This window comes from Pongo pygmaeus, chromosome 11 (assembly GCF_028885625.2).
Source record: "Pongo pygmaeus isolate AG05252 chromosome 11, NHGRI_mPonPyg2-v2.0_pri, whole genome shotgun sequence".
NCBI classification, from domain to species: Eukaryota; Metazoa; Chordata; class Mammalia; order Primates; family Hominidae; genus Pongo; species Pongo pygmaeus.
This window is the reverse complement of record NC_072384.2, coordinates 40,234,816-40,260,625: the sequence shown is the minus strand read 5'-3', so window position 1 is coordinate 40,260,625 and position 25,810 is coordinate 40,234,816. Positions and strand designations below refer to the sequence as shown.

Here is a 25,810-nt window from a genome sequence, read left to right as displayed (position 1 = left end):
TAGATTTAAAAATGTAATGTGAATATTAAAATATTTTCAAGTTTGTTGGCTATTTTGTTAAAAAGTTCTGAAGGTTAGTTTAATATTGGACCTTTCACAAGGTAGGCTTAAAACATAGCAACAATAAGCAGATACACACACACACACACACACTTACAGCAAAGCCAAGTCAAGCACAAGAAAAGCAACATTGAAATATTATTTTATTTAAACTCAGCTTACTGTCTTAGTGTTATGTATAATATAAACATAAGATTTTCCTTAATTTCTCAAACTATTAATAAAATATATAAGGAAGCTAAGAATCAGCATTGATATGAGCTTCAAAGTAATTTAAACTTCTTTTGAAATTTTTAATTTTAGATAAAATTCACTAATTATTCAGAAATATGATTTATATAAATACTGTTATATATTCTACTAAATCTTAAGCTTTTTGATGGCAAGGGAAGTTGTTTTCAGTCTGTAAAATCCTTCTAAGCCTCTTTGAGTATACTTGTGCTAAGTAAATGTTAAACAAATGAATGCATGCATATAAATGGAATTTGTTTATATGCAACTTACAGGAACTCAAGGATATATTTAAAATGTGAAGTATACAGTAAAGGACAGACAGCTAATGGGAAAACTATGAACTTTGTTTACAATAACAAATGAAAAGAAAGGTTTGCAACTAGCCACTTTTCTCCCTTAACACAGCTGAGAAAAAAAACAGGCCCTAACACTAGCCCCACAAAACACATTTACTTCATGTGAGGTTTCTACAGCAATCAAGGTCTTTGTGACCTTTTTTTACAGATGCCAATGTGAAGTGTTTTTAATTGACGACTTTGCTTCCCCAGCATAAAATCCACCAACATTCACTTTGGGTTATAAAACATATCTGTCATCATGCCATATTCCTTCAGTATTCTGGGTTTTGACCTGATCTCTCAAGTGACAAACTATTCCAAGATGGTAAATTGAGAGTTTTAGGGAGGAGCTATTTTTCTTTCATTCCATTTTAAGGTAATGCACTTATTGCTAAGGTGACCTGAAAGAGACTATGAATCCTGTTTTAAACATTAAGCTTATTATTAGAGAGTAACAAGCACCAGGGTGTGCAGAATCTACAAGGTACTCACTTCAGTTCTTGAACTTTCATTGCTTTTATTTTTACGCTACTGCATGGCATCTTCCTGCTCTATTGGTAAAGCTAGTATTTAGTTTTCCTTTGTCATAATAACTGAACTAAAAATTCAGCTTTTAACTAAAACTGAATTTAGTTAAACTAAATTTTTAACTGCCATAAAAATTGCATTGGTGAAAGTAGAAATAGTAATTGTGAAGATTAATGAGACATCTAAATAATATTTTAATCCTATCTAGGAATATTCTTAAATGGAACTAATAAAGGTTTTGTTGGTTTTAGAAGAACTGAATATTATAGACAAGTAACCTCTTTTTTTTTTTTTTTTAACCAGGATCATTTATTTTTACCTTCTGCTGCTTGATTTGATAGATGATAACGGCCTTTTTTTGCCTATAATGCTACAAGTTGTTCGTGTCTTTTGACCCAGTTTAATCCAGACACTTACTAATCCATGAATGGAGGAACTTCAGCATCTGTAGACTGTAGTTTCTTTTTTTAAAAGTTATTGTGACTGAACATTTCCATACATCCTATAAGGAGAGATATTAAGTCTTTGTATACTTGAGGATATAATGCAGTCATTGAAATGCTAATGCATTTTAACCATCTAAAGAGAAAGTAATAGGGAAAAAATGATTCTGTTAAAATGGCACATTATCAAGTATATGAAGGAGTACCTAGAATTTTGTGAAACGATGATCATTGAAATCAGCTCTTAAGATTGTTTTGAACTATGTTATGGCAAGGTTAAGAACACTTTTAGGGTGACTAATTCTATAACATGTTATTTATAAAAAGTGTTGGAATTTCTCGCTTAAATCGATGAAATTTTAGTCTCACAGTGCTCACTATAGAAGTATACTAACACTGCTAGGTTTAGTGAAGAAATGCAGGGATCACTTATTTTAGTGAATCAAAGTGTCCCAAGCCATATTTTTCCCCCACTAGAAAAAGGTTTCAGAGTTCACAGTGCCTATTTCTAGTAAATATAAATATAGAGAATGCAGAGAGATAGATAGTTGGACTCTCCACAACTATTCAAAGTATAACTGGATAGAAAGTTACAAGGTAGACACCAATTTCCCAATTGTTATACAGGCAAAAGATGATGCATCAGGAGTCTTTGTGTTATCATTGCAGAGTGGGAAGTACAGCCTCATCTACATCTATTGGTGGCTTATCCACAAATACTCAGAGACTGCCTATAACTTCCAAATTCATGGTTTGTTTTCAGGGATTATTTTTTCTTTTCCTTCCTTTCTTTTTTTTTTTGAAACAGAGTTTTGCTCTGTCACCCAGGCTGCAGTACAGTGGCATGATCTCAGCTCACTGCAAACTCCGCCTCCCGGGTTCAAGCGATTCTGTAGTTGGGATTACAGATGCGTGCCACCATGCCCAGCTAATTTTTCTATTTTTAGTAGAGACAGGGTTTCACCATGTTGGCCAGGCTGGTCTCAAACGCCTGACCTCACACGATCCATCTGCCTCAGCCTCTCAAAATGCTGGGATTACAAGCATGAGCCACCACACCTGGCTTCTTATTTTTTTAAGCTTGCAAATCTCTCTACTGACCCTTGTTTGTGGAGATAACACTACAAATTAGATTGATGCTATCTTCGTGTTCTTTCTATTTAAGTCTTTTTGTTTTTAATGCTGTTTAAAAGCAGCTTGCAAATAACAACCTGTTCCTGTGAAAGATCTGTGCACTCAAAATTAAATTGAAGTGAGATTTAATTTATTTCATATTCATTATTTTTAAGAAAGGCATTTTACTATTTAAATAGACTATCAGCTTTATATTAACTTTTGTTCCATTTTCTATTTAACTGGCAACATTATTGTATTATTTTGTGATTAATTTTGCTTATAAATACTTTCATGCTAATATTTTCAGATAATTAATATTTTTATACAAAACAATCTTATCTTTAAACATAAAATATTTTGGAAAATAGGCCCCAACATTAAAATTTTATAAATGTCCTCTGGTACATTTTTAAAAATTTGTACCTATGTATTTGAGTTATTTACACTTTTAAACTTTTATTATAGAAATATTAAAGTACACAAACTAGTAGGGATTGTATAATAAACTCTCTTGTACCCATTGTCTAGCTTAAACAATTATCAGTACATTGTCTTCTGGTATATGAATGTTCATTTTTATCCTTTCCCAACGGTCTTATTCACGTATTTCATTATCAAACAATAAACAATTTGGATATTGTTTTTCTGAATATGCTTCCACAACTATAGCTGTGAAAGCCTTGAAACTAAAATTAAAGCCATATACATAGAACTAAAGCTGTCTGTGAACCCCATAAATCTGAGACAGGTCTCAGTTAACCTAGAAAGTTTATTTTGCCAAGGTTGAGGATATGTGCTCATGACACAGCCTCAGGAGGTCCTGATGACATGTGCCAAAGGTGGTTGGAGCAGTTTGATTTTATACATTTTAGTGAGACATGAGACATCAATCCACATATGTGAGATGAACATTGGTTCAGTCCGGAAAGGTGGGACAACTCAAAGCAAAGGTGGGAAGATTTAAAATGGAGTGAGGGGGCCTCCAGGTTAAGGTAGATAAGACACAAATGGTTGCCTGCTTCTGAGTTTCTGATTAGCCTCCGTAAAGAAGGCAAATGCACTGATCTCATTGAGCAGAGGGGTGACTTTGAATTGATGGGAAGCAGGTTGGCCCTAAGCAGTTCCCAGCTTGACTTTTCCCTTTAGCTTAGTGATTTGGGGGCCACAAGATTTATTTTTCTTTCACATTTCCCCCCTTTTCTTTTTAAAATCTTTCAGGGAAAGCATTTTAGAAGAACATGAGTCTCTGGTTTCAGGTTTCATCTGATCTCTTATGGCTATGATGTTTTATTCCTAGGTGGCTAAGTCTTGATTTATTAGGAAAGCTCATTTTTAGCAGGTTGTGAAGTCTCATGTCCTGTGACAAGAAAATAGGGGGAAGAAGGGAGAAAAACAATAAACAAAAGAACAATCCTGGAAAATCAGTATAGGCCACATTACTCTGAAGTCCATGCATCAGTAGGCAGGTATGAAAGTCGTTTATATAAGTGGCTTTAAATAGGTTGCTGTTCTAATCTTCTGAAGTTTAAGTTGTCTACCTTCAGTTCAGAGGGCTTTACAAAAGCACAGCTTAGTTTTTGATGACTCCAAATTAGAAAAAAATGGAGAAAAAAGAAGGAAAAAGGAAAAAAAATGAAAGCGTTATTTTGCAGACTTGTAGCCAAGAAAAAACAGAATTTGGTCCAAACTGTAGAAAACAATAAAAAAAGAAAAACATTAGGCAAGATTAGAATCTAACAACAGGTGTACTATAGTTTTTGAAACATAATTTTTCTCTCTCCAGTTTCCCATTTTCACTAAAGATAAATCCTCATAGGACTGATTTGCTTTATTATACTTGGCCTGATTATTTGTATATGGTGCAGCAAGAAAAAAAAAATTTTCACATAGGCTTTTAAATTGGCTTTGATGGAATTTTGTCCCATAGAAGGAATCTCAGATAAGACTGTTTTAAAGTTGAGCCCAGCCATGGATTTGTACTATCAAATACCTATGAGTTGGGTGGATTCCTTTCCTCTTGAGGTTCCAAGATAAACTTGGAGCTCCTGGGCCTGTCATAAAAATGACGTTCTTTACTTACCCCAGGTCAGGAACCCTGTACAGGAATGGTATAGACAAGGTATGAGGCCAGTTTTTGCAAGGGGCTTTTGTTGACTTCATAAGTCAAGTCTGACTTATTCTTATTTTGACTTACACAGATCATTCATGTCATGCTTGGACTTTCTGGTTTGTTCTGAACATCTATGTTTCTTAAACAACCAGTCATTTTGTTCTAGGACTAAATCTACTATACAAGACTCTTTCTCATATAAAAATTATTTCTCTTTAAGCTTTCTTACCAGAAAAAAAACCTCTTTATTTTTATAACTTTCTTTACATTTCTGTTATTTCCCCATTCCTTTTATCTTTTTTATACATAACCTTTAAATAAGCTTTGAATTAGACAAAAATGTTTCACCTGTTTAAAAAGGACATACTTTTTTTGGAAGAAAGTTTTCCTACTAATATACTTTTATTGAAAAATACCTAAATAATGAAATACATATTATTTAATATAACTTTAGGATCTAAATTATGATGAGTTTATTTACAAGTATTTATCCCATTGCATTTACCTAATTATTTTATTTTAATCATTTACCTGCATTATTTATAAAAACTGTGGTAGTCATCATTTAAAATTATGGAACTACCATTGCAAAATTATAACTGAGACAGCGAAAGAGATCTGAACTAACTGACTCCATCTTGTTTTTAACCTCCAAGCTGTCCTTGTTCATTTCTGGGTGTAGACCAAACTAACTTTGTATTTGTATTACTTAGTTTATAGTTTACAGTTTAGCTTTGAAACAAAGACAATTACATTCCCTTCCCAAAACAAAACTTACTGCCTGTGGACTAGACTGCCTAAAGCCGCAAGATTAGAAGTTATGGTAATCTTACTAAATTTAAGATGTAGCTGTTTTTATTAAAATAATATCAATGCCTTATTTATTAAAGATCATACAAGCAAAGATCATTCTGTCGTGGGCTGGGTTTATAGTTTTGTAACCCCTATGGCAAATTTTGACAGCTTATAATATTCGGCAGGGATAAGTAAGAAATTGCTTGATTAATAAATGCAAACAAAAATGTATTCTGGCAATTCTTAACACATTTCTAAAGTCTTAAGTACTTTACCAAAAATTTTAAAGCTAGCTTATTTATTAAAGATTTTACTTGTTATGTAAACTTGAAAAAATATTTGACTAGTCTTTTTTTCCTGATAAAGTATTTGATTCAAGTACTTTTATTTTCTTTAGCCAATTAATTAGAGCTCTTGTATATATTTTTAGTAGTGAAACATTGTGTACACGCACATAAATACATAAACATATTACACTTGCTGATAGAAATATATCTTATAGATTCATAAAGACCTTTTTTTTTTTCCTTGTCTTAGACTTTCAGATTCTTGATAACTTGTTTCACAACCCTAGGCAGTTGTCAGCTAAATAGCCTTAATTTTTCATATTAAGGGAAACAACTAAGGTGAAAATCAAATAGCGAAATTTACATCATAAGGTACAGAGAGAAAAAGTCTGGTGGTGCTAGAGGGAGATTAAAGATGGGTGCCAAATCAAACATAAAATTAAATAAATCTATCATAGGGTTATATAAGGAGACCAATTTTATTTAGATAGAGACTATCTATCTTTAACTGGATCTTTGAGCTCTGGGTAGAGACCACACTGAATCCTGGGTCTCCAAAAGGGGAAAATTATTAAGAGGTTAAACTATGTGATGTGCTTACAGTTCATTAAAAAAATAAATAAATAAAGACATTTCTAAGTGTCTAAACTACTCTATTCCTTACAAAACCAAGAGTAGCCTCTGTTGCAATAGCTACTTTAGTAAAAAAAATAAAAATCAGGTGACACAATACAAAAGCAAGGAGCTTAAAAGCTGAGATGAACTTTTCTGTTCACACTCTTGAGATTCATTGAGGAAAAACAGATGGTTTTCTCCGAAAGTGGGCCTGGTGCCTTCTCTGTTTTCTTTAAGGAACTCCAGGCTATTATAAACTGTTTTAGGTCCCTCATGCAGCAGAGGGTGAAAGAGAAGGGAAAGACAGCACAAGTAAATAAAGAAAACAGAATTCAGTAAACTGAGAATAAAAAAAACTTTTGCTCAAAAAAAAAAAAAAAAAAAAAAAGACAAGGTCCTAGGAGAGAAAAAAAAAAAAAAAACATGAAGGACTTTTAAATACAAACACACACACACACAAACAGACACACACATACACACACACACACAAACACACACACATCTTGGATGTTAGCTTTTAATTAAGCTGGCTTCTAACCATTGAGCTCCTTAAAAAATCTTTTAAAATGTCATTACCATATTTCAGCTAGGATAAATTGCTGCTATTTCAGAAGTACCAAGTATCAAACAAGAAAAGGCTTGATATAGGAACCAAACCCAGGCTGTCATGGTGGAAAAAAAAGAAGGCAGAACCTTAGCTATTGAACTGCAGCATGGGGTGACAGCCATTGCTCTTTCAGTTTGGCCTGGCTAGCAAAATGTTGGCCTTGTTATGTAAATAAAGCCCCTATAGTAGTCAAAATGAAAAATCTCCAAAATTTATTTTCCTTTCACATCTCCATGAAACTGAAATTATTTTAAAAAATAACTAATAGAAACCAATTGTTTGAAAGAAATTCTATGAGATGAATCTAATCCTATGATCTCTTGCCCTGAATCATATTCTGATGGCTTTGATTCACGTTTGCTTCATAAAACTAATCTACTTTCACCTAGACACTGTTGTAGCATTTAAACATAGATATTAGTATTTTCTCCATCCCTTTTTCTCTCCCTTTCTCTGTTTCCTTAACAGTTAGCAAGACTGTGAAAATTTTCCTTTAAAAAATATTTATTCTCTATCAATATGTGTGTGAGCATGCATGTACAAACACAAATCTTTTCTCTGTGCTAATCATTCTGTGTGCTAAATTGTTTACATCCATTATCTCACCTAATGTTCCCAACAAATGTGTACTATATTAGTTTTTATGTTCAGATGAGAAAATGGGGTTTGAGATTAAGTGTGCAGAAGTAATTGAGAAACTCCAAGTTTGTTTTACACAAAAGCACATACACTACCACTATTTAATATTGACACAGTTACCTAATAACCCTTACCAAATGTCAGTATTTTAATTTATATAGGAAGTTCCACTCTCATCTTTCTTCCCTTTTTGCCATACTCTTTTAGCATATGTAATTACTGTGTTTATAAATATAATGTTTTGAACTGTCCTCTAATCATTTCATATTTGTAATTTCTGTTTTCTGTAACAGACTATATTCTTTTCAAAAATAGAAGTCATGGTGAATACATCATTTCACATTTCCTTAAGTAGATATAAATTTGTTTTAAAAGGAAGATGGATTAATTGAATTTTAAATTTTGTTGTAAAGGATTGTTTCATTTTACAAGGTAATTTAGCAAATTCCTATTTTCAAGGATTATACAGAATAATAGAAGATTCAAAAATTATAAAACTATATATAATTAAATGAAGAGAAAATTTATTTTTTTACGATTTCATAATTTTACCATTTATCAACAAAATATTGTCAGACCTGATAGAAAAATGTACTGCAACATTACTTTCTCTTTTTGATTGCTGCTGTAAGAGCAAAGGGAATTTTTCACTCCCTCTCTGAAGGTTCAAGTGTCCTGAAATAAACTGGCAACAAATTAGCAGCAGAAAAGGCATACAGGATTATTAACGTGCAAGTGTACATGGGAGCCATATAAAATAAAGAATCAGAGGGCCAGATGGTTGAGGCTTATATACCCTCTTCATATGGGAGAGGGAAATGGGGAATGTAAGGCATTTTGAGGAGTGGTAAATAATTTTCAGGGGAATTGAAATGAGCTCAGAGAATAGACAATATCCTGGGCCAATGCTCCTCTGACCTCTGAGTGGGGTGGCTATAATTTCCAGAGAGGTGAAGGGCAGAACCTCACAGTGAACAAACATTGTCTTATGCAAATAAAGCCTCTCAGAAAATCTCTCAGAGCTTCCTTCAGAACAATAGATGAAAAGTCTGTCTGGGTCTGGTGATGAGTCTTTTTTTGTCTTTGTTGTTTAATCATTCCTGGTTATTTAATGAGATTCCAAGGGAGGGGTTTTCAGACAATTGCATTTCTTTTGAAAGAAGTTTTCTTCAGTCAAATAAGGGTACTTCCAGAAAGAGAGCCCCTCCCTTGTGTTTGGGGCAAAGAAGAGTGAAACAAGAGAAGGTTAGAATGTTCTTGAAAGGCAGCTTCCATAAACTTGCAATTTCCTTTAATTCAAAAAAGTGCTCAGCATGCCAAAGTACCATACTTTGGCTTATTATTCTCTGAGCCCCAACACTGTCTACACCCATCAACACTAAATTCTAAGCTCCTGAAATTTGTTCCTCTTCCATTTTTCCCTTTCACTTAATGGAACCCCTATACACACTATCCTTCCCTCAATCTGAGATTGCTGAAACAAGAAACTGACGGTCTCCTGAGATTCTGTTTTTTATCTCATTTTTTACACCCTGTCCATCAGCTAGTCCTGACAATTCTACCTTCAAATTATATTTTGAATCAATTCACTTCTCTCCTTTATTGCCACCACCATACTCTCGACCACTATCATCTTTTCTGGTCTTTTATATAACCACTTAACATGCTCATACTCCTGCCTCACTATTATCTATTCTCTGTATAATAGCCACAGTGATTAGACAGTATATCTGTTTTATCTGGTACAGTATATCCTGGGTATATACTGATTAGACAGATATACCGTCTCATCACTATCGTTGTGGGTTTTTTATTCCCCTAAATTTGCAGGCAGGAGTGTTACAGCTCTTTTCCTCCTGCCGCATGCAGCTTGGCAAGCAGGAGCATTACAGCTCTTTCACTCCTGCAGTTCAGCGAACTCCAGGCTCTTGTCCCATGACCAAAAGGAATAAAGTACGTGGATGCTGGAGAGGGAGTAAGGCGGAGTAAAATTTATTGAATGAATGAAAAGCTCTCAACAGCGAGAGGGGATTTGAAAGTGGGTAGCCTTCTCTGAGGCTGAGTCTGGGGTTTTTATGGGCTTCAAATGGGGGACTTCTTGCCGATTGGTTTATGGATGGGCTTGGAAAAGGAATCATTCAATAGGTTAAAGGCATCATTCAGAAAGAACCAATTAAGAGAGAGTGGGTAAGACATGGATGGAAATTCTTACTCTGGTTCATGGATTCGACCCAGAACTGGTAGCCTGGTTTTCAGGCTTTAGACTGCCCTGGCTTGAAGGTTCATTTTTACTGGGGACCCATTTCTGGCTGCTTGGGAATTTTTCTCCTGTCGCTGTCACTATGTCTGTATATATTTACTATACACACAGAATAACATTTCTCCTCTACTTAAAAGCCACCAAAGGCCTATGCACTTCTTATTCCCTTAATATAAAATCCAAAATAGTTCTCTTACCCTACAAGACCCATAAGATCACCTATTTGACTTCCTATTCCTCCCCTCTCCTCCTCACTCACTATGCTTCTAATACATTGGCCTTATTTCTGTTCCTCAAATAGCCCACGTTCTTTTCCCTGTTAGGGCCTTAGCATATGTTGTTTATTCTACTTGCCATGCTCTTTATATTGCTCACCTCATTCTTCAGTTTTAGTATAAATATCACTCCTCAAAGTGCTTTTTTCTGATCACCTTCTCTAAGTAGGTCAGTCATCTGCTATTCTCTCTCATAGCAATTGTTTTCAAAATATTTCACGAGTCATAATTATATATTTATGCACTTATCTATCTGGCTCCTCCACTGGACCATAAGCCCCATGAGGATAGATAATACATCTGTTTCTCTTGTGACTGATCACCTATCCAGTGCCTAGCATATGGTAGGCACTCAATAAATATCTGTGAAATGAATGACAGAAACAATAGCATTATTTCTTTTTTTTTTTTTTTTTTTTTTAGAATTCTTTTCTGGACAGACTGGGATGCAAATTTTCCTCGCATTGAATCTGCCTCTATGAGTGGTGCTGGGAGAAAAACCATCTATAAAGACATGAAAACTGGGGCTTGGCCTAATGGATTAACTGTGGACCACTTTGAGAAAAGGATAGTGTGGACAGATGCCAGGTTTAAAAAATTATCTCTTTTCTGGATTTTTTTTTTTTTCCACTTTCCTCAGATAATATTTACAACATTGGAAAGTGTCCTAACATGTCAGTATCATGTATACATATATTAAAATTGGAGGTGTATTTTTTTTTTTTTTGCTTTCTCCAAATCAGATACAGACTCATAAAAATATTTATAAAATACCTTTTTTGTCATTTAGCTGAGTTTCATGATTATGTCTCTGGACTAGTTGAATGAGTTTTGACAAACTACTCATGTATTTACCTTTCTGTAGGTCAGATGCTATTTATTCAGCCCTCTATGATGGAACAAACATGATAGAAATCATCCGAGGTCATGAATACCTTTCCCATCCCTTTGCTGTGTCTCTATATGGGAGTGAAGTCTACTGGACAGACTGGAGGACCAACACATTGTCGAAAGCCAATAAGTGGACAGGGCAGAATGTCAGTGTGATTCAGAAAACCAGTGCGCAGCCATTTGACCTTCAGATATACCATCCCAGTCGCCAGCCACAGGGTAAGTGCTTGTTCACTTATGGATTAACCACCCAGAAAGTATTATCATCTTAATCATATAATATTTGAAGTATAAAATAACTTCTATAAGTTAAAAGTTATTGACATTTTATGCATACTCTATGAGGGAAGTGGTTTCAACCTTTATTTTAACTAGTTTAAATTTTTTTCTCTTTCCCTTTTTATTTTATTTACATATAAATATTTAGCGGCATCTTAATTCCTAAGATGCCCCTGTATATTTATTTTAAACTAAGTCCCCTAATTTTTAGATTATTACCATGTAGCATATTGGGAAGAGAGGGGGTGGTACATGAGAAAGGGTGAACCATTTGCTTGAGTTCCTCTATTTTAAGAGAAGGGAGTTCACAGGCCCATATGTGCTACCTCTCCCCATGAACCCTTTTGGTTCAACAGTGAACCCCATCTTGGTTTTGTGATTGTGTTTCCTCCACTCAATGTTTGCCAAGTGTTCCTATCCTAATTCTCACTTTTTCCCCCACTGGGATACCATGAGGTATCACATTTGGTGTAACATCAGCTCATCCTTTTATACTTTTTCCCCATTATATGTGATATAACCCTTGGAAATCTCATTTGAATGCAAACAATGTCCCCTTTATTAGCATATTTTCATTTTAGATTCATGATTCTTAGATGACAAGCTCTCTCTTGCATCTTCTCCTTCTCTTTCTTTTTCAGTGTGGAATAAGCGGATCTTCTAACTCATTAGCATGTAGGACATTTGTTCCACACATCGAGCCTTATTTTTAAAATTTGTATTATAGTATCTTTTAGACTTGACTAAAACCAATTACCTCTCTGGTTGACAATATCACATGGCTATTCTTTGTCTTTCTTCAGTGTGTTGCGTTCATTCTCCCTTGATACTGTTTATTCTACCAAAATCTCATCTGCAAAATTTTTTGTGCCCTTTCTCTGACAATCTGATTGAATCTAGTTATTTTCCCAGATACTCTCAATTTCTCAGTTTCTGTTTTCTTATGTAATTGATCCTTCTTTGCTACATGGAAGTTTCTATACATACTGGTTTCTATACATACTGCTTACATAGGTGAGCAATAACTTTAATTTTTTTCTTCTACTCTTGACTTCTTTCACCTTACAAGCTAAAAAGCATGAGGACATTGTAGAAAAAAGTATACAGATTAGTCATTTTTGCATTTAATAAGGATTTAGTAGATATATTGAATTGGACTAAATTTAAATAAGGCAAGAAGTTATTATTCTGACCAGTGCCAATGTGCCACTAGTATAATGAAAAAATACACTTCTCTAGAATTTCCTTCAACAGAGGAATGCCTAGCTGTAAGCAAACACTGTAGAGAAGCACTTATAAGATATGAATGGTTTTGATTATGTCAAGTGCAGAGTTATTTACACAACTGTATTTTTGTCCCTCAGATTGTTTGGCATTTTGTAGTAATAATAATTTGTATGTTCAGTGCAATCTAAATGAACTGGACCATGAAAAATGGCCTTCATCTATGTATTGCATCATTCCTCCTCACCCAAAATAGGATCAATGTCCTTCATTTACTAACAGCACTGTCTAATTCGCCTACATTGGCATGACCCTTAGTAAATTCATAGAAAATGAAGAACCATGAAACTCTCAAGCTTTCCTGACATTTATGCATATATAGAAAAGAAGCGAGACATTCATTGTCATTTTTTGGTGGGGGGAGGCATCCTTGACATCTTTTCTTAACTCAAAATATGATTTATATATGATTTTTCCTCTTTACATAAAATGAGCAAGATTTTACTATGTGGATCTAATTTAACATATTTTCCCAGGATTCAGGGCAAATATTCTAGTCTTTAAATACATTTAGAGAATATCACCTATGAAAAGAACTTGCTATTTCCTAAATGAAATTCAGTTTCCAATTTTGAGAGTGATCAGAGAACATTCTACTTTTCCCCATTATAAGGATCACTGAGCATATAATAATCATTATCTGTCCTGTTTATCTGCTTCAGTGAAGTAACACTTCCACTGCTAGGGAAAAAAGATGCAGGAACATATCGACTATTTTATTACCAAGGATAGAATTAAAATGAAAATGGTGGCAAAGGCTCAGCATTAACACAAATACAATAATAATAGCCCTTGTTCTGGAGAATAATAACATGATGTTCATGAAAAAAATAATAAATTTAAAAAATACATGACATTCAGTACTATAAAATTGAAATATATCTTTCACAAATTAAAGAAATAAAGGTTACAAATACTATTTGACATTATCTAATCCTCCAAGTAGGAAATTAATAAAAGTTTCAGCACCAGTTTTCTGACAAGTAAGCATTCATTATGCACACAAAGTTCCAAATTGGTTATTGGACATTTAAGCAGAATATTTTAGAAATATATTTTAGATCTCTTTGGTTTTTAATGTTGTTGTTATATGGGATTAGGAAGAAACAAACCACAGCTTAAACATATGCAATATGAAGGAGCAGTAGTTGGTGTTTTAAATATTAATTAAAAAAATTTACAGCATGAGAGAGCCAAGCTTAGAATTAATGGCATGGCCTAGGTTCAAATCCTAAACATATGATTTATTAATTGCATGATGTACCCTTCATCATTAGCACAGTTTTATTTCAGATTCATGAGTCTCAGCTATTAATGTGTTATTGGACATTTTTGGCAAGTTATTTAACCTCTCTGTATCTGCTTTTTCAAACTGGAGATAATGTATCTAAATCATGGGATCTTGTAAACGTTGAGTTTAATCACCATTTAACACAATGTAGGTTTTTCTTTAAGTTACAAATATATAATTCACGAAGCCATCTAATCTAACTATATTTTTATCAGTAAAATACAATTATTAATTAAGCTTCAGGTATATTAAAAAACAATAGGAACAATAAAACTCATTTATAATAAACACTTTTTGGGTCATGTGTTAGTTTTTGTTTGGATAATGAGATCTGGGATTATATAATGAAGCATTAAATAAAAATGGTTTTGTGATTATGACTGTAATATAAGTGTGCACTTATATCATTTTTATTAGTACTTTACAGGTGTTAGTCTCAATGTGTGCAAAGACTTGCAGGAACACTTCTCCATCTGAGACTCCTTCTCACACATACCAATTGTAAATTCTTATACTACCTCAAATTTTACCTCCTCTGCATTCATAGTTAACACCATAAGGACTCAGCATTTAAAGCTTGTATGGTTATTTATTTATTTATTCATTAATCGTTTCCTAACTCTATCTTACCTACTCGCCTAGATTATAAAATATTTAAGGAACAGTGTTTCATTTATTTCTTTGTGTCAACTATAGAGTCTAGCTAAGTCCTTTATAACAATATTGATAATTATAATAGCAGCTAACTTGATTATCATTGCATTTCCGTGAGAAAAATTGTTAGTCATCCAGTTTCACAGATGAGGAACCTAAGACAGAGAAATACTAAGTAAATTGCTCAAGGTCTAACAGCCAGGGGATAATCGTTCTGTTATCTGAACAGAAGTCTGAAGCCAAGCTTTTGTCTTACACGCTGCACTCTACAAGCAGAAGACATTAAATGCACATATATTCCTCTTGGAATTGTTGCATCATATCACCAGATGGCAGTAGAGAGTCATGTTTTCTTGACATTCTCTTTGGACAAACTTTCTTACCTTCCTGGAGTTTATAGTCTAAGAGGAGGAACAGACTAAATTAACAATTAGGATAGATACAATCATTGTTACGATAGATGGATTTTGAATGTAAGAGTATAGTATATGTATTTTAAAACGTAGCAGGGTGTGGCACTAAAAACAAAACAAACCTTGGGATTAGCTAAATTTAATTCTTCCCTCATGCCACTCACTAGCCATGTTACCTGAGGCAAATTACTAACTTGGAGGGGTTTCATTTTCACATTTGCAGATCGAAGCAGCAAGTAAGGAAAGAATAAATCAGAGACAAGATTGGGCAGGGGTCAGATCATGCTCACACTCAAATAATATCCCTACAAAGAAATATAGAGTTTTTTCCTCTGGGATAAATGGTTCCAATGATGTTAAACATAAGTGTACATTAAAATTAATGGAGGGCTTATTAAAACACATATTGGTGGGTGTTACCCAGAGATTCTGATTCAGTAGGTCTTAGGCGGGGTTTGACATTTTGCATCTTTAACAAATTCCCAGGGGATATGAGGCTGCCTTCAGAACCATTCCTCTAAGAAAAGGAGAAAAACATTTAAAAAAAAAAATGGTCAAAGGAGTAAAAAGAACAGATTTGCATGATAGAAATTTGTAAAGGATTGATTGGAGAGACAGGATTGAAGTGTATATGTGTGTGTATGTATGTATAGAATATATATATGTGTGTGTGTAACACACACATATATATATACACACACAGAGAGAGAGAGAGACAGAGATTGATTTTAGAAATTAACTCATATGCTTATGGAGGCTAAGAAGTTCCACAACCTACTGTAGGCAAACAGGAGAACCAGGAAAACCAGTGGTGTAACTCAATCCAAATCTGAAGGCCTAAAAACCAGGAAGGGTGGGTGGGTAATGGCATAAGTCCAGGTCCAGGAGTTCACAGGCCCAGGAACCAGGAGTGCCAATTATGGAGTGTAGGATAAGATATATGTCCCAGCTCAAACAGGAAACAAATTTGCCTTTCCTCTACCTTTTTATTCTATTTCGGCCTTCAACAGATTGGATGATGCTTTCCTGTAATGACAAGGGCAGGAAACTTTTAACCCAGTATACTAATTCATATACTCATCTCTTCCAGAAACACACCCAGAAATAACGTTTTACCAGCTATCTAGACATTCTCTAGACTAGTCAAGTTTACATATAAAGATAACCATTACAGGAAGCTACTTCAGTAGATCAGGAGGTGGCTGATGCCAAAATCTGGGAGATGCTTGTAGGTGAAATGGTCTCTGATGAGATGTACTTAGAGGTGAAATCAATAAAAAGTAGTGATAGAGATTTGAGTGGAAAACCTGGGGAAAGGAGGAAGAATATGGGATGGCTTTAAGAGAGAGGGTCAGCAAATGTATTCTGTGAAAGGCCAAATAATATTAATGAATATTTTAGGACTCGTGGGTCATGTGTTCTCTGTTGCAGTTACTCTGCTGCAGTTGTAATGTGAAAGCAGTCATATGGGAAATGAGTAAGTGTGGCTGTGTGCCAATAAAACTTAATTTCTGGACACTGAAATTTGAATTTCATACAAGTTTTATGTGCCAAGAAATAGCGTTCTTCATTTGGGTTTTTTTCCAACCGTATAAACAAGTTGCTTACCAGCCAGTATTAGCCTTTAGGCCATCATTTGCGGGCACTTCGTTTAAAGGATTATCTGAAAAATTAAACTTTGGAATGTGCTGAATTTGAGATACTTCTGGGATACAGTTGAATATTTAAGGCTAGAAAGGAAGGAAGGTTTGGTCTAAAACTAGAACTTTCATAGTTATTCCATTGTAGATTGAAGGCAAAATGTAGATAAGATTTCTTAAGAGTATTACAGAAAATGAAAAAGGGCAATGATAGAGCCTTGGAGAACTGCAACACTAAAAAGGAAGGCAAAGAAGAATGCTCAGAAAAAGGGCACCAACCGATTTCAGGACAAAAAGAGAAAGCGTGTGCGTGCGCGCGCACACACACACACACAAGGAACAGTTTCAAGCTAACACTAGCCAACAGTATTTGCTTTTGTAGAAAAGCCAATAAAAATAAAGACACAAATGCATTTGTTGGATTTGGCAACCTGGAAAAAGATCAGTGATAATTTTAGTGAGAGCAATTTCGGTGGGTGTGTTGACATATGTCCTCGTGATCCTAAATATGTCTGACATTAGATATTAGTATAACTTTCAACTCTTTTTACTACAAAATATAATTTGCTAAATAGAACTAGATTGTTCAGTCAAACAGTAAATTCCAAAAAAAAAAAAAATAACTTCATAGCAATCAGCTTAGTCTACAGCCAGATTGCTTGGGTTCAAATTCCAAATTTGTCAAATCCTGACTTCTTGTGTATTAGTATTAGTTTGTTTCTCTACATTAGTATTTGTTTGTTTGTTTGTTTGTAAATCTGTAAAATGGAATTGTTATAAAGATTAAATACATTAGTCTTTCTCTTTATTTTTTTGAGATGGAATCTCACTCTGTCTCCCAGGCTGGAGTGCAGTGGCACGATCTTGGCTCACTGCAACCTCTGCCTCCCGGGTTCAAGCGATTCTCCAGCCTCCACCTCCCAAGTAGCTTGGATTACAGTCACGTGCCACCGTGTTAAGCTAATTTTTGTAATTTTAGTAGAGATGAGGTTTCTCCATGTTGGTCAGGCTGATAGTGATCTCCTGACCTCAGGTGATCTGTCCTCCTCAGCTTCCCAAAGTTCTGGGATTACAGACGTGAGCCACTGCACCCAGCCACATTAGTCTTTTTAAGCAGTTAGAAGATACCTGGCAAGTACTAAGCACTTTAAAAGTGTTTGCAAAATAAATTAAATAGATAAATTATATAGATTAGATAGATAGATAGATAGATAGATAGATAGATAGATAGATAGATAGATAGATGCACAATTCTCTTACTTTGTTTTACACATTGCCACCAAACTCTCCTCCCCCACCCTGTAAAGGAATTGTTTGTAAGCATGGAGAAAGTGAAATCTAACCTTTCATATGCTTCTTCTCCACCACCCATCTACCATGTCATTCTTCTCTGTGTCCTCGCTCAGCCCAAAGGTGTTTTCTTCATCACCACTCCAGGTGCAGGGTTAAATTTTCTCATAAACCCAGCAAGAATCTACCACTCTGGGTTTTTCTGTTTTCTTTTGTGTTTCTTTCCTTAGCTGCTCTAATTGGAATTAAAAAGAAAAAATCTTTCAAGAATGTGATTGTTATTTTAATTACAGAGTACTGCAAACCCTTTATCTGTTAGATTTTCACCAATTATGTTTTTCTCTTTTTGTAGAAACTTATTTTTCATGTAAACGGAACTTGGTTTAAAGGGGTCTTAAATGTTTGTTGATAAAAATGGTACTATTTTTGCAGGAACATTTTAGTTTACTTTCAAAGTCAGGCTACTGACTCAACTGTTCCTTTTAAATTTTATTTTGAAAACCATAGCAACTGGTAAATATACAAACTGTTTTAGATAATAATATGATATCCTTTTAAAAAAGAATCAAAACCCAGAAAAAGAATGAGTAAGACACTGAGAGGTTTCTCCACAGTTACAACAATAATTAGATCAAATATAGTTATACCAGTTATACTCTAACTCATTCTCCATTTCACATCCCTGTTTTATAAGACATCCATGAATTGGCCCATGAATGAACGAGTGAATAAATCAGAATGAATTGCTTCACATAGAGAGGTTGTGTACTGTAGTAGTTAAAACCTAGACTCTGGAACCTGAATCTTTCTGTTCTCCTTTTAATACTTGTGTGATCTTGACTGAGTCTTTTTTACCTTCTCAAAGTTAAGTTTAGCCTTTGCAAAATGAAGGCAAGTTATTTTTTTATTTTTAATTATTTATTTATTTATTTTTTGAAATGGAGTCTTGCTCTTTCACCCAGGCTGGAGTGCAGTGGTGCTATCTCTGCTCACTACAAGCTCCGCCTCCTGGGTTCATGCCATTCTCCTGCCTCAGCCTCCCAAGTAGCTGGGACTACAGGCGTCTGCCACCACACCTGGCTAATTTTTTATATTTTTAGTAGAGGTAGGGTTTCACCATGTTAGCCAGGATGGTCTCGATCCCCTGACCTCATGATCCGCCCACCTCGGCCTCCCAAAGTGCTAGGATTACAGGTGGGAGCCACCACGCATGGCCAGGCAATTTATTTTCATAAACAAAGGTGACCATTAAGAGGAATAAATAAAATAATGCTTATAAAACACTTGGCACATTTTCTAGCATAATATGGTAAAATAAGTTATTTCTTTAACTTTTAAAATCATTTTTTTAAATCCCACTGTCCATTATAGGAAAATTGCAAGCTGTTTCTCAAAAAGTAAATTTAACATCGAAATGATTTAAGTGCCTCCAATTGCATCAGAAAAATATTTCTATAGAAAATTAAATTTTTCTTGACAACATCTGTAAGAAAACAGGATAAGCTTATTTCACAATAAAAAATGTTATATTTTAAGAATATTAGTGATAGGACAAAGTATCACTTACAAAACCTGAAGGATGAAGGATTTCATATAGGACTATTAATATTTTCAATTAGAATTATGGGGAATACTTTTCACATGATTAATAAAAGGTTTTTTTTTTTCTTTTTTGTCAAAAAGAAATACCCTCAAAAACATGTTTCAGCATGGTGGAGGTGAATCTCAAATACTTGCAGGTTGCTTAAATTATTTGCTTCCACAACTTACTATATTAAGATCTAGGCCAGTCCCGAAGGCTGACACTGGTAAACCCAGCACTTTGGGAGGCCGAAGCAGGCAAATCACTTGAGCTCACAAGTTCAAGAGCAGCCTGGGCAACATGGTGAAACCGTGTATTTTCAGAATAAAAGAAAATCTAACTAGACTGGATAAAGATAATGTAGTACATATACACCATGGAATACTATGCAGCCATAAAAAGGAATGAGATTATGCTCTCTGCAGGGACATGGATGGAGCTGGAAGCCATTGTTCTCAGCAAACTAAAGCAGGAACAGAAAACTAAACACCACATATTCGCACTTATAAGTGGGAGCTGAACGTTGAGAACACATGGACACATGGTGGGGAACAACACACACTGGGGCCTGTCGAGGGGTGGGGATGGGGAGAGAGAGCATCAGGAAGAATCGCTAATGGATACTAGGTTTAAAACCTAGGTGATGGGTTGATCTGTGCAGCAAACCACCATGGCACATGTTTATCTATGTAACAAACCTGCACAACCTGCACATGTATCCTGGAACTTAAAAGTTAAAGAGAAAAAGAAAGATCTAACTACTTGTCATATAAATTAAATTTCTCTTTCTCTTTCCTCTCTCTCTCTCTCTATATATATATAAAATATATATTATATATAAAATAAATATCTTTTTAGCAGAGTTCATAACATAGGATAGAGGTTACACATGTACATACATACATACATACATAATACATTGTATTGTTCTCCTCACTGTTAACTCGTATCTAGTGTCTCTTTATTTCATATATTTATATACTATCGGTATGAGATTTATGTGATCTAACATGTATCCTGTTTTAAAATGCAGAATCCCTAGTTCTACTCCAAAATCAGGGCTTCTCAGTATCTGCACTTTACACATTTTGGGCCAGATAATTCTTTGTTAGTTGTGGGCTAGATAGGTCTCAGCTACACTTCCTGTGAATTGTACAATGTTTATTAGATCCTTCACCTCTATTCACTAAGATGCCAACAGTACTCCAAGTCATAACAACCAAAAATGTCTCAATTTATTCCCAAATGTTTCTTGGGAGGCAAAATCACCACCATCTCCACGGATTGAGAACCACTGTCCTAGATGGTTTTTTAAAATATTGTGAATATAGAATCATTGTAAAAATAGAAACTTTGCTGATATGTTTTTTTTTCTTTCAAAGCATATAACAAGTGACATTAACAGAGAATAAATTAAGATACCAGAGAGACATGTCATCTCTTTAGAACGACTGAAAGTTAGTTGGTATTTTAAGACACATTTCCCCTATAAATGTAACATTATATTACATATATATTTTCATCCTTTTACACCAAAAGCTGCCTACAGATAGAAATGTTTTTTGTGGTTTTTAAAAATTCTCTCTGTAGAGATACCTGTAAAAGATCAGATAAAATTTTTAGACATGTTATATTCTACTTTATAGAGTACAGTATAAAATTAATTCATAAAGTATGACATAATTTGAGGAACGTAGCTCCCTCATAAATAATACTGTTAGAATCTGGTGAAAGTAAAGCATGCTTTACTTGCACATATTCTATGTGTATATATTTTAAATAAGGAATTCACTCAAGTTCTTCAATGTGAAATGTTAAACTTATCACTTGAAGATGTCTGTCACAGGGAAAATAGGATTTGAGATTAGTGTTTAATTGCAAAGTACTTCTGAAAATTCCTTTCTTTAAAACTATTAAGTCCTTTCCTAAAGGAAAATTACTAATAAACATTATTTTATTACAAGAGTAATTGTTCTCATACAAATAAGGTTCATTAACAGGATGAATATTAGTTACTATCAAAAATGACTACATGGGAGGGAGAAAAATCTTTCTCTACCTAACAAATTGGATCCTGGCATTCTGCTTTGAGCATGGTTTTATTAGGTAAACACATATACATATTTTATATTGCATGAACATTTATGTGTATTTTATTTGAATTTATTGGAAAAACTAGTTGTTTGGATTTAAAGTGGTTTTTCTTTTCCCTGGTGAGAAATGGACTATGATTAAATACAGTTTGAATCAAATGTGAGATTATATTTAATGATATTATTTTTCTTCCCAGAGCACACATCAGTCTTGTGTGATTGCACAATTAATATGTTTCTCCTATGAAGTATCGTAGTTATGCATTATTTAATCTTTTCACCTGAGGCTATGATGTGCTTTAGAAAATTAACTTTCTAGATTTTTAGATTGCTGCAATTTTAGAATATATACCCACATACATTTACGTACATGCATATGAATCCAAATGACCCTACCTCTAACACAATAATAGATACCATAGAAATTTTAGGAAAAAAACAATGTGTATGTGTGTGTGTGTGTGTGTGTGTGTATATATATATATACATATATGTGTGTATATATATACATATATGTGTGTGTGTGTGCATATATATACATATATATGTGTGTATATATATACATATGTGTGTGTGTGTGTGTGTATATATATATATATATATCTCTTAGTTCCCGCCAGCGTATCACTTATCTAGCTCAGAGAGTGACAAAGTACAACCCTCAGGCTAAATTCAGCCCTCTGTCTTGTAAATAAAGTTTTATTTTCACACAGTCATACCTGTTCATTCACCTATTGTTTTATGGCTGCTTTTGTGTTATAGTAGCAGAGTTGAATAATTACTATGGAGAACATAATGCCTGCAAAAGTCCAAATATCTACCATCTGGCCTTTAATAGAAAAAGCTTGCCAACCACTGGTTTAGCTAGAAAGACCAACAAATACTAATACAAAATACACGAACAAATGTCACTAACTAGAAAATAGGACAGCAAGCAATAAATTGTCTAATTGCCATGTAAAAGCAATAATTATAACCAATATTTCGTGGTGAAATAAATCAGCATTAGCTGGCTTCATTAGAAAATGTTTTATGGCAGAAAGATGAATTGAGCTGAGACATGAAGGAAGGTTAATGTAAAGATACTGATGATGAAATTCTAGGGGAAGAAAGGTACATCATGTGGAGGTGGAAATGAATAAACTATAGATATTTAGGGAATAATGAGGAATACATTTTAGTGTGTACACAATGTGTACGTAGAAGGAAAGTGGTAGATGAGGCTTGGAAGATAGATTTGTGTTTTTGAAAGAGAGGTGGGTATATTTGGGACAGTATCACAATGTACCAGATACATAGCCATAGCAATCATTCAAAGGTAAGGAAATGAATTTGGAAACATGTTAGAAGAGTAGAGGTAAAAAGAAAGGAAACACATATTAGAGAAAATCTGTACAATACTTGAGAAATGATTAAATATGGCAGTGAAAAAGAAATAAAAAATGCTTTGGAGTAAAAAATTTGTGTGTTTGGAAGGTTTATGATTTCTGTTTTGTTTTTCATTTGCTTGCTTTTAGAGACAGTCTCGCTCTGTGGGCCAGGCTGGAGTGCAGTGATATGATCATAGCTCACCGCAACTTCAAAATCCTGGGCTCAAGGGATCCTCTTATCTTGGCCTCCCAAAGCCCTGGGATTACAGATATGAGCCACCATACCTGGCCTTGATAACTTCTTTAACAAAAATAAACAGAGTGGATCAGAATAAAGAGCTGGAAGGTAAATGGTAGTAGCAGGGAAACCAGTCTGACTAGTGCTGAGGAGTCTTGGGGGAAACATTTATAGTAGGAGATAAGGCCGACACTTTGTGAGGTAGACTGTGGGAAGCCATTCAAATTTTTTTTTTTTTTTCCAGTTGAGATGGGACCCACCTGTCTTGCCCAGGCTGGTCTCTAACTGCTGGGCTTAAGCAATCCTCCCACTTCGGCCTCCCAAAGCACTGGGATTATTGGCGTGCCTGGCCCCAAATTTTTAAACACACCAGATATGATCAAGTATGTGTTCTACAAAGATAACTGTATGTAATGCAGGGATACTAGATATCAAAGATTAGTTAGGAGTTTAGTGCAACAATCCATGCAGGAAATGGAGAAAACCTAAATTGAGCCAGTGACCATAGAATTGAAGAGAATTGAGTACCAGGTTAGTGTATAGAACCTTAAGCACCTTGGGGTAAGAACTCGTCCACTATTATATCTCAGCATTTTTTCACAGTGTTTTAAACAACTAGGTGCTTCATAATGTTTTATTCAATGCATAAATAAAAGGTGGGGGTTATTACAGGTATATCTCTAAGGTTTTATATTTCATCAGTTTGAGTTTAGATAATATGAGCTATCGGTGAACCCAGTCTGCCCAGCTGTATTTATATTTCATGTGTTAAGATTTATTATAGCACTCCATTGATCAATGGCTTTCCCATCTTTTGAATACAAATAGATGGAATAGGCTTGGCTTTGGTAGAAATTTATAGCCTCTGTAATCATGCTGGATTTTTGCAGTAGTGTCTCTTATAAAATAGCTACTTACTATCTAATTATAATAGATACGTATTATAAGACTTTGCGGGCCATGTGGTGTTTATTGAAGCTGTTCAATTCTACTATTGCAGTATGATAACAGCCATGGCTAATATGTAAACCAATGCACATGGTTATGTTTCAATAAAACTTTATTTACAAAAACAGTCAGTGGACCAGATTTGTCTCATGGGTTGCTGTCTGCTAATCCCTACTTTCTATAAAAATGTGAGTATTATGAACAGTATTTTTAAATTTGATAATTAGAATAGAATAGGTAGCTGTGTTCAAGCACTTGTTTGGAAAGAAACTTTGAAATAATATTGTTAAATCCTTTAAAGTGAGAAGAGATGAAAATGAGAAGTAAGAATTCTTCGCGGATTTGTCATTCTGTGAAGCACAAAATATTGTGAATTATACATTACAGTGTTATCATTAATAAGATATTGGGCTACAAAGTCAATGCAACTTTTTATTTTAGTATGTACATAGAAACTTAATATCTCTGCTTTTAAAAAGTATTTTTTTCATAATTATAGGGTGTTAAGAGTTGGTATGATTCTGGCCTAAAAATAATGATGTTCAAAGTGAAATTCAAGTACCTACCATTAGATTGTTATGGATTATGCTTTCAATTTTCCTAATAGCATTTCCTATGCTAGTGTTTTCGAACAAACGTTTTTTTCCTTCTTCTCTTCCCTTTTACCCTTCTCTTTTTTCTTTTCTCCTTCCTCATTTTCTTCTTTTTTTTTTTTCCAGGTATGGGGGAATTTGAGTTTTCCTTTTCTATCTACCTGACTAGGTAAACTTGACTTGATATATGACACTTAACACTGCCTCTTACTCATTCCTCCTGTCTTGCAACACCTTTCTGCCTTCCCTTCCCACCTACTTTCTTGCTTCTCTAACTTGCGATTCCTTAGGGACTTCAATTATTATAACAGACAAAATCAAAAGATAACAAAGAACAAAATAAGAACTACTTACTCTGTGTGACAAAAGAAGTGCACTAGAAAGGAATCTCTGGAACAATAGCTTCTACTCTTTTCTAATATCTTTTGTTCTTAATTTTCTTAGGAGAATGAGTTTTTTGTGAGTCTCTTATTCTCCTTTATTTATTTATTTATTTATTTATTGTTTTTAACAAATACAAAGACACTATTACTTTTATCATCTTGATGTGAGGAGTGTTAAAAATTGCCAAAAGCTGCATTGAATATTTATCAAATTCAGTTCATTTCTCATATCCTCTACACTTTTATTATCTCTTTGATTTTATTCTTTGTGTTTTAAAACACCACCGGACTGCTATTTACTTCTGTAAGAGGCAGGAAATACCTTTTCTCTACCCCTCTCAGGTTCATGGCTGAAGTCTGTAACGAAAGACGGATTAACCAAAAAAGTACACAAACGTAATACAAGTATTATATGACATAGGAGCCTTCTGAGGAAATAAAGACCTGAAGAAATGGTTAAAATCTGGGTAGTTTTATGCTAGGAGGTATGATCTAATGGTAATAAACTGGGGAAACTTAGCAAGGCCTGTTTGTTCATATTCTTTTCTGTGTCC

The 25,810-nt window shown here is 34.3% G+C and overlaps 1 protein-coding gene across 1 annotated transcript in view; it reads left to right on the top strand.

Annotated features, from left to right (window-relative positions):
• LRP1B (LDL receptor related protein 1B) overlaps positions 1-25,810 on the top strand; it is a 1,896,287-nt gene that overhangs the window by 1,251,460 nt on the left and 619,017 nt on the right. The window contains exons 26-27 of the mRNA XM_054478394.2: positions 10,731-10,895; positions 11,173-11,417. Coding sequence (XP_054334369.1) covers positions 10,731-10,895; positions 11,173-11,417 — 410 coding nt within the window. The remainder of the gene's footprint in view (positions 1-10,730; positions 10,896-11,172; positions 11,418-25,810) is intronic.